Raw genomic sequence first — 10,441 nt, forward strand, 5'->3', positions numbered from 1 at the left:
AGCAAACCCCTTTAAATTGGGGATGTTAACTAATTGGCGATGTACTGGTTTTTCATCTACATCTACATTATACTGCAGGGTTTTCTGTTGGTTACAGATTAAAATTTCATTCAAATGTCTGGATACTGTATAAAAATAGGTTGTAACCTAAACTGTTGTGATTAAAAAAAAGAAGAAATTTATCGTATATCCGTAATAATTTCATAATTATTTAGTCGCTATCATACCAGGCTACTGTACGAATGCCAGGCAAACTCTTTTGCGTTTACTTGAGGATGGAACATACGATACGTATAGTACATCCCAGCTTGAGGACTGGAAGATGGCGTTCTTGAAAGACAGAAATGAGCATTTTGCAGCAACCCTAATGGGTCCGTCCAAGGCTTTTGACCGTCTACCGCATGATCTCACAGTCCACAACCTAGGGGCATATGGGGTGCCTGAAAATGTATGTGGTCCAGTTTCAAATTATCTATTTAACAGTAAACAAAAAGTTAAAATAGGAGAATCCATTCTTGGGCCCTTGATCTTCAACATCTTCATGACTGATATCTTTTACTTTATAGACTTTTTAACTCATTTGTTTTATATAAAGTAAACAATGTAAATTAGTTATAATGAGGTGATATTTCAGTAAATATTGATCTATAAGTCCACCCTTTACAGTTATGCATATATGACAATACTCTAGCCTTCTCCAACTCAAACTTAGACCTAATGAAATAAAACTTGGAAAATGAAAGCAAACTAGATTAATATTAACTGGTTCAACATGAATAAAATGCAACCTAACCCGCTCATGTTTCAACAATGTCAAATTAATAATGTAATAATAAATTGTAAATATTGTGTGTAAAACTGCTTGGGGTAGACATATACTTTTTTTACTTAACTTTTATAAACAGATCACCAGAATGTGTATCAATTAAATGTGCTTTTAAGAATAAACGGTTTAATTTGAATTCAGAATGTTTACTTCTTGTTTATAAATCTTTTATTAGATATAACTTTAACTGTTGTCCATTGAAAAAAGTAAATATGCTTACTCTACATTTTTAAATCTAGAATCAAAACGTGTTCAAATACAGTCACGAAAAATCACCACCATAATTATATAAGATCGTTAATGATTTCCTAGTAGTTCAATTAAAAAAAATCCAATTACTCTTTTAGGTATCAAAGAAATGTAGATATACCGATGGTCAAAACAGTATCATACGGTAAGAATTCTTTTAGGTTTGAGAAACAGTATCCCATATTACACCGAAAGGTTGAAAATAACAAAGGTTTTAAAGAGACTTATCCAGGTAGTCGTAAATGGTGTACATTTAAAAATTACTGCTTACTATAAGAAACTGTCACATTATCAAATTGATTTAAAGAGGTCTCTCATCGAATTCAAGACCTCGTTTATTTTGGCAGCAACACCTTATTTGCATATATTGGTCTTATTGGCCTTCCGTGCATCAAAATAGTAAACATCACAGAAATCAACTTGCATACATATTTAATATCATACAATGAATTTCCGATTTAAAATTTGTAGGTCATTTTTGGTATATGATAATTAAGCTTTAAGGACATGAAGAGTGACATGTCCGGGGTCAGTAAACTCTCAGTGCCTGAAAAGGCGGATGGACCCATGTAGTCCCTCAATGAGCATAGAATATTCACATTCCATTCCTTCGTTAGTCCTCTTTAATTCAGTTACATTTAGAACTCTCATTTGAAAAAGCTGAAGTAAATTAATTTTTGATATTTTCGATTATATTGGAAAGGTCTTCAATTTATTTATTTCAGGCTTTGAATAATTGTAACGTTAGTATTAATATATGAATTAGGGAGCTCTCCAATTATGTAAAGATCCAGTTATCAATTACATAACAATGTTATGCGCGCTGTAATTATTTTAAGATATCTAAGTGAAATCGAGACCTCTACGTTATTTGATAGTTCTTTCATTATTTAAAGAGCTCTTCAAATATACTTTTGTTTGTTTTGAAAGAAGACATGTTTACAATAGGCACAATTTCAATAAAAAATATTTAAATATTGATAAGAAAAACAATAGATCCGAATCAGTTATATATTCGTATTTCTGAAAAACACAATTTTAATAGAGTTCTAGTTGCTCCACTGAAGCATAAAAGCAGAGATGTAGATGTTATCTATGTCTCTGATAAAAGCCCATAAAACATGAAAGTTGAAATTCTGTTATAGCAGCAATTAGGGCACTTAAAATTGAAAACTATCCAAATATAATGCAGAAATTTATTCGGAATTAAAGTGAAAATTAACTTTTCGAGTGATTCGTAGCCTTATTTTCCCGTAAAACGTTTCAACTATTTTTTTTGTTTTAGGTCATTTATTTTCATAATATAAATTGTTATTCTAATAAATTAGCAAAAAACACGCACACGTGTACGTTATCGGTCCAGACTTCATCAAATGGTGTATAAATCTCAAACAAATAAATTCTGATCCCTCCATGGCATTAAACCACAGTGGAGTGTCTTTGTTATATGAGCCGCGCCATGACAAAACCAACATAATGGGTTTGCGACCAGCATGGATCCAGACCAGCCTGCGCATCCGCGCAGTCTGATCAGGATCAATGCTGTTCGCTTACAAACCCTATAACAAGTAGAAAAAGTAGATAAGCGAACAACATGGATCCTGATCAGACTGCGCGGATGCGCAGGCTGGTCTGGATCCATGCTGGTCGCAAACCCATTATGCTGGTTCTGTCGTGACGCGGCTCATATTTTGTTATTCTTGGCTTTAAATAAGTTGTGCTCATTCTATGCATTTAAAAAGTCTTTCCATGTAGCTATTTTGTAAGAATTAAATTGCAAAGCGCGGAAATTAAATATTCTAAAGCGAGTGACATGTACATATCGACTTTAAAGATAATAATTGCGGAACTAGATGTAGTAGATTTATTTAGTTTTAATTTAATAATTTTTGCTAGGGTATTAGTTTTGTTTATTAGTATTGTTGCCACAAGGCAATATATTAAGCTGAAAATATCGAACACAATTTTTGGAGAGCAGTTCAAGTTACTTAGGGATTAAATGCCAATACACCGATATGGTCAACAGGTCAGAGGTGCGAATTAATATAATTTTAGTGCTATACTTCTCAGAAAAAATACAAAAAGCCAATCTAATTTTACGAATATAATTTCTCCTTTCTACTAAAAAACGTATTAACATTGTATGACGTCAAGACCATGTGGCAAATTCGCCCAGGAATTAAAATTCATCTCGTCTCATCCTTAACTCGCATCACGAAATATAGGAAATAAATTTCTTAATACCCTAGCTAGCTATATATATACATGATATTGAAACAAAAATCTAAATGAAAATTAGCCCCATGAAAGCTTCGTTGTCTCTCCGAGTACAAGTATTACATATATTGCTCTTTTGCTGTCAGAAGCACTGTTTACTTATTTATTAACATACAAATTGCATAATTTGTACATTCATTATGTTGATTATACTTTTATATATTTGTCTTATTAGAGATATGGTGATATTTATCCCCGGTTCAGTTACTACAGATTCGACAAACACCCATGGCAATATCATACTATCCGAAACCTTTTTGAAGAATTCACTTTCATTTTTTACGGTCCCCTTTCTTTTTTTAATAAGTATAACGAACAAACTTGGAAATGATTTTCGTAGCACACAAGGCGACATTATGCTTTTCGATTCTTTCAAAAATGCACACATTCATTCATTTTTTATGTTTAATGGTTTCGCCATTTTTACCAGGTAAGTGATATTATTATCATTATTATTATTGTTATTATTATCCTGAGGAAAACTTTATGAATATATTTTATTAATTTTATGAAAAATAGACACACGTAAAGATGCACCGAAGGCAATTAAAACGAATCAGTCACTTCCCACTAAAGTGTTTACTTGGATATATGTACGACGTATATATCGACGTTTTATATATATTTTAGCATACCTTATGCATTGGAAATAACTTAGGAAATAATCTCTCCCACCATGTCATCATGGAACATGAATGGAGCCTATTCAGAAATGAATAAATTTTTACTCCTACATAGAAAGGGCCTCAAAAGGAAGAGGGCGGGGGGGGGGGGGGGCAAAAAGCCGTCAAAACACATCTATCTATATGAGGTGAAAGGTTAAATGAAACAAACTTTTGATGGCATCTGTTTATAATGTAGTGTTTTCAGATTATCATGGTCCTCATAAATATAATGAGTAATTTATCGTACATGCTTTTTATCTTTTGAGCACTACACTGTGAGCTGCATGTATAAGAACTTATCGAAATGTCTGACCATACTCAATATTTTTAGACCCACAATTCAAATACATGTAAAAATGAACATCCCCATGCTGCCATTGGCCATAACTTAGGATAAGTTTGTAATGTACATTGCATAGAGTAAGAATTTAATGATCTATTCTTTTTTTTTTCAGTTCAGATCAGTTGCTCCTCCTCGACAGGTGGATATTGGAAGGAATGTAACGGCGTGTTTTATTATTTTAGTGCTAAGAAATATAACTGGGATGACTCTTTGCAATTTTGCGGTCATTTAGCAGACGACACTCATGTAGCTGACCTTGGCAAACAGCCGGTAGATTTAGCAAAAAGTTGTAGCTTTGATTTAAAAGACAATAGGCAATACTGGATAGGTAAGATTTAAGGATCAAAGATTAAAGATCTGTTGAAAAGTCCAAGTATTTATTTTTAAATTTTTAAAACATTACATGCATAGAAAAAGTTTATATTTTTTCGATTTTATTCCATTTCTTTGAATTGTTATTATGTAAGTAACCTTTAGTTATCTATATTGGTTTTAGATATAAAATGATCGAACGTTATTCTTATCTAGACATTCAAAAAGTGTAGACGTCGATCTAAAATTGATACTGTCATCCTTTTTTCCGTTAGAATGCTGGTACGGGCAGGCACAGAGCGATTGTACAACATTAAAAAAGCAAAGGCAAAAATTAGAACGCCGTCTAACATCATGCAATACCATCGCATATCCTATATGCGGAACAAGAAAAAGGCCTATCAAAGCACTGCCAACAGACAAAAAATCAACACCCGCACTAACATCGAAGAAACCTACGCGCGCACAAATAACAAAAGGCTTAAAAACCACATCAACAACGCATGTTCAGGCAACAACATCTCGAAACACGGTGCAAGCAACAACAAAGGTAACACATGTACCAACAACAAGAACGTTAACGCGTGCGCCATCAACAAGAAAATCTACACGGACACATACAACAAAACCGACCACACAGGCACCGATAACAAGAACGAAAAAGCATCTGCAAACAACAATAAACTTAACACAATTGTTTTCAATAAGAACAAAGAAGCAAACGAATACTCCAAAACCAAAAATGTCAAAGCATGTAGCAGCCAGTAAAAAGTCAATGTTTCCGCCTACAACAAAATTGTCAAAGAACGCGCCAACAGCAAAAACGTTAAGCAATGCGGCAACATTTAGAAATTCAAAACATAAGCAAACAATGAATAAGTCAAAGTCTATGTCAGTAGCTCGAAATATAACGCATGCAACCAAAACGGTAGCGATCGTACCAATAACAAGACAGTCATTGCACACACAGACAACAAAAACGCCAACAAAGGAACACACAGAAATAAAAACAACAGAGACACAAACAGCAAAACATACAACAGAGGCACAGACAGCAAAACATACTTCATACTATCAGCAAGCCACGTGGAAGACAAAAAGGACAACAACGACAGTGCCGCCAACAACAGGAACAGGCATGGACAAGATTTAAATAATAAATATAATAATAAAGTTTAAAAAATGCGTTTTATATCTTTCATCTTTGCTCGTGAATTTACATTTACAAACTCTGTCGGGCTGTTTAAAATAGGTCACATTTAAGACTTTAAAACCTGTCAGATATAAATGCGCTAGATAACAATATATATTCATATATAGATACTCTACTTTATCGAATTTACTCATTTTTTTTCAGATTATTCTTGGGTTCGAATCAATACAAGTGAATATTTTGTCAACCATATATTGTACAATTACACTTTTGCCAGAGAGTATTGCATACGGACAAAGAATGCATTTCTTATGACGTCACTAAGTCCTGTTCGCTACATTCAAATTCTGTCTCGACTTAATCTACGCGACGGGAAATACTGGATCAAAGGTTTGTGAGAATACTGATTAAGGGGAGTAACCGTTGCAAGGAGTTTGTTATGAGGTTGTAAATTTTTACGCTATTGTAAAAAATAATAACGGGAGCAATGACATTAATTTCAATGAAAAAATGTTTTAATGACGTAAACCATTTAGAAAAATGCTAGAATATGTAAACAAATATCTGCAAGGGATTTGCGGCTATGATCGGAATATCTGTCCCTCGTTACCGCCAAAGTTGCGGGTACCCTCTAGACGGATAGTCCGATCCGAACTGCAAAATATGACAGATCTTCTTATTCTCGTTTAGCTCTTTTATCAATCTTATTAAAATCAGCTCTAAATAAGGTTCCGCATTTAGATCTGACCGCGACCAAATACGAAATCATTTCTGGTGACATTGTACACAGCCAATCATCGGCGAGCTTTCATAATTTCTAATTTTAACCTCGGGAAAACCAATGCTGAGTAGGTGATTTTTATGATTTCTAGAACAAACATGGCAAGTTGGCAAAAACAGTTTTGCCTAAATTATCTCTATTTTTACAAGTTTATTTGTTAAGAATTACTTTAAATAATTTTATTAACAAAAATCAACAAGTTGTTTGACGTTCACGGATAATTGTATTTTGATAGTTCTTCTAATGTCTATGTTAAAATCAATTTGATTGCATGGCTAATCGAGAAATCCGAATTATAAGTTATGGAGGCGAAACATATACGGTTGTCATCAGATCTACATAAAGAAATAAGTAGACATGAACTTTATTCAGATTTGTCTTTAAATGTGGTTTGACCAACATCTGCATTAATATTTTAAAAGAACTATAATTACATCGAAAACATTACACATATTTTTCAGTGCTTTGCAAGTACATGACATATGTGTATATTTTTTCCATCCTTTTGCTGACCGGCTTGATCTTGATCTAATGAATATTTAATTTTCTGAAAAAAAGAGAAAGAACAATAACAGCATAAATAGAGCAACAAAAAGCAACAACAAAAAAACAACAACAACAACAACAGCAACATGAACAATAACATGAAACAAAAAAAAAACCAAAAAACAAAACAAAAAACACAACAAAACGTTAATGCGCACTGCTGTTTCTATCAGGATACAATATGTTTTTGCCAAATAACATTGTTTGGTTTGATGTTTGATATCTGGAAAAAAATTCCATATTCTGCTTCCCTTTCTTGATCTTGTTGATATTTACTGTGATTTTGTATCGTATGTTACTGTAAAGTAAGCAAAATGAAGAAATTTAAAAACTAATGATTACAATTCAAGCTATATTTTCGAGAAAGTGAAACAAATACGTATATTTTCAAGTCATTTTATGCTTATTTTGAAAACACGGATAATATTACTGAACGATATAACCTGTATCAAGAGAATAAATATAAGTGATGTATCAGTTGTGATAAAATGAATAGTTATAATTTCAGCTCATGACAATGCTCTTTCTGCCCAAGGATGCCTCACATACGACAGCCTGAAACGGTCATTATCCCAAAGCAATTGTTCACGAGCGTTATATAGCGTATGCAGTAGGTCAGTGTTTGGTAACAACGACACCGATATACTAGAGAACGCTGTCTTTAAACAAATGTTAAAAGATATGACCCTGGATAGAACGAACACAGCCGTTAGTAGACGACATCGGATGAGCATAAATAACGATCACCGTTGGTCTGTGAGAGCTACTGGGGTTATTGGCCTGCTAATTATTGGTGTTGTTATGGGTTTAATGGTACTGAGTGACTTGACAAAGCTAAGTGGTTGTCAGTGTTACAGGTTGTGTAAATGTTGTAAAAGAATATCTCGTACGTCGAAAGATAAAAATTTAAAAATGTTGAACAAAAACCCGCAAACTTCAAGCCAATGCTGAAAATATGCAAACAGTATTTCTTAAAGATTGTAGCATTAGAATATGAAGGTCATATTGACCGTCTGCATCGAAATCACCACAATATTTTTAAGACAAGATAAAAGTAATTTTGTTATGAAACAGACTATTCTTCGCGGGTTCACATTTGTTGCGAGTACTTGTTTGTTCGATTTTATTCTTCCGCAATTACTGGAATGTCAGCTGTTCTCTCAGTTACTTGTACTAATTTGATACTTATTGTTTTCATCGCTCTGATCTGAATGAAATTCAATTCTGTAATTTATTAAGTTATTTCATAATTATGTGGAATAATTCATTACAAATATTTATATTTAGTTTCATAATATTTTATTGTATACTTTGTACATGAAAAAATTTACACAATCTAACATCATACTACAATTTACATACAGAAGAGTTGGACCAAAACTTATGGGAGCTTCCTTATGGGAGAATTCACAGAATAGTTTTGACAATTTTGTTTTTCCATTTTCTTAGTTTCTTTTCCCACATTAAACGTTCGACGCACAAAACTGCAATCAAAAATACGAACAATAAATATCCTCTCCATTAACATGCACTGATCTTAAAAGCAATGCCACATTGCGACGAATACAGATCCTCAATCATGAAGTTGGTTATAAAATAACAACCTCGTCACCAAGAAGATATTGCCTCTCAACTCGCATTATTTGGTGTTACTGCTACCACTTTTTTTACTAACTAACCCTTCGTACTTGTCACTGTCGAATAACTCTTTTTATTGTGATGGAAATATGTTCTCCATTCATTGCATGGATAGTGTAAATATTATAGTCAGGTTTCATCATTTCGGACACCCACTGCCCATATTTACCATTTTGTCACTGGCATTGGAATATGTCTTAGTTTGTGTCATAGGAAAATTCATATTGTCATCAATGATAAAACGAGTGCAACGGCGAGTGTTTTGAAAAACGTTGACTTTATTATGACGTTGCATTAAATTGACATTCAGCGTGCGCCGGCGTATGATAGGTGGGTGTTTTAATTCTTCATTTACATGTATTTCTTGTTATTTGTTTTCTACGAAAACACACATATTTGATGAAGAAGAAGTAGAACTCTAACAGAGATGCATTATAAAAAATATTTCCATGATTGGTAAAACATAATCATTGTCATTGCCAAAGTAATGTAGACTTTTTAAACATAGGCTCTAGAATAGCAATCTCGTCATCACCAGTCGTTAAGGCACATTATGCCTCAGGTTGACTTTATATCTCAGTTACTTTTGATATCCTATCATAGTTTCCAACAAGTTGCCATAGATTCACTTACGTATTTGCCAGTTAAACGAACCATACTTTGATCTGTTGTTCTTCGGCACATAACACAGTTATAGTTTTTCAGTATTTGTATGAAAGACAAAGTTGTTATATGACAAAAAATGTCGCATTAAGCACCACTTCTTTCAGATATTAAGCATCTAAGATGCTCTAAAAAAGAGAAAAACAGAACCCTTAAAGAACGCATAGAACGACGAAACTGTAAGCTACCTACCATGCAATCATTATTAAAAATCATAGCAGATAAGGAAAATTGATTCATTTCTTTGTACACATCATTTGATTCCATATGTATATCATCCTAATATTTATATAAATGGATATTTTAATGCATTCGATGTACGAAACACATTTTATACACTCTTTACAATTAATCAAAACTTTGACCCCAATGCTGCTAGATGTGAATGTTTTACAAGCCTCGCCTTGACAAAACCAACATAATGCATTTCCGATCAGCAGAGATCCAGTTCAGCCTTCGCATCCGGTATCAGTTTCTCTACTTGTTATAGGGTTTGTAAGCGACAAAACCAACATAATGCGTTTGCGATCAGCAGAGATCCAGATCAGCCTGCGCATCCGGTATCAGTTTCTCTACTTGTTATATGGTTTGTAAGCGACAAAACCAACATAATGCGTTTGCGACCAGCCTGATCAGGATCCATGCTGTTCGCTTACAAATCCTATACCACGTAGAGAAACTGATAGCGAACAGCATGAATCCTGATCAGACTGCGCAGGCTGATCTGGATCCGTGCTGATCGCAAACGCATTATGTTGGTTTTGTCATGGCGCAGCTCATATATACACACACACACACACACATATATATATATATATTTGTGTTTGTGTGTTCATACACTTATTGATAGACTGGCATCTGTCCTTACGAATAATATCAGTATTATTATACAAATGTTGACTTTTTGTATCACTAAGTGATAGAATTCCTTGTTAACTTTTTTGTATTGCTAAAAAATACTGTGTTACTTAATGATTTATAAAGTATT

General features: G+C 33.4%; 2 protein-coding genes across 2 annotated transcripts; both read left to right on the plus strand.

The window, feature by feature from the left end:
* Window positions 1–3,760: 3,760 nt before the first annotated feature.
* Window positions 3,761–5,825, plus strand: LOC132726898 (uncharacterized). Its single transcript, XM_060712309.1, has 3 exons — window positions 3,761–3,782; window positions 4,473–4,688; window positions 4,948–5,825. The coding sequence occupies exons 1-3, from the start codon at window positions 3,761–3,763 to the stop codon at window positions 5,823–5,825; spliced, it is 1,116 nt and encodes a 371-aa protein (XP_060568292.1).
* Window positions 5,826–6,032: 207 nt separating this feature from the next.
* LOC132726911 (uncharacterized) lies at window positions 6,033–8,380 on the plus strand. The gene is made up of 2 exons (XM_060712322.1): window positions 6,033–6,215; window positions 7,661–8,380. Exons 1-2 carry the CDS (start codon window positions 6,137–6,139, stop codon window positions 8,101–8,103), a joined length of 522 nt encoding a protein of 173 aa, XP_060568305.1. The 5' UTR covers window positions 6,033–6,136; the 3' UTR covers window positions 8,104–8,380.
* The last annotated feature ends 2,061 nt before the right edge of the window (window positions 8,381–10,441 follow it).

The sequence above is a fragment of the Ruditapes philippinarum genome, unplaced genomic scaffold (genome assembly GCF_026571515.1).
Source record: "Ruditapes philippinarum isolate M1 unplaced genomic scaffold, ASM2657151v2 ctg1028_1_1_1_1, whole genome shotgun sequence".
Taxonomy (NCBI): Eukaryota; Metazoa; Mollusca; class Bivalvia; order Venerida; family Veneridae; genus Ruditapes; species Ruditapes philippinarum.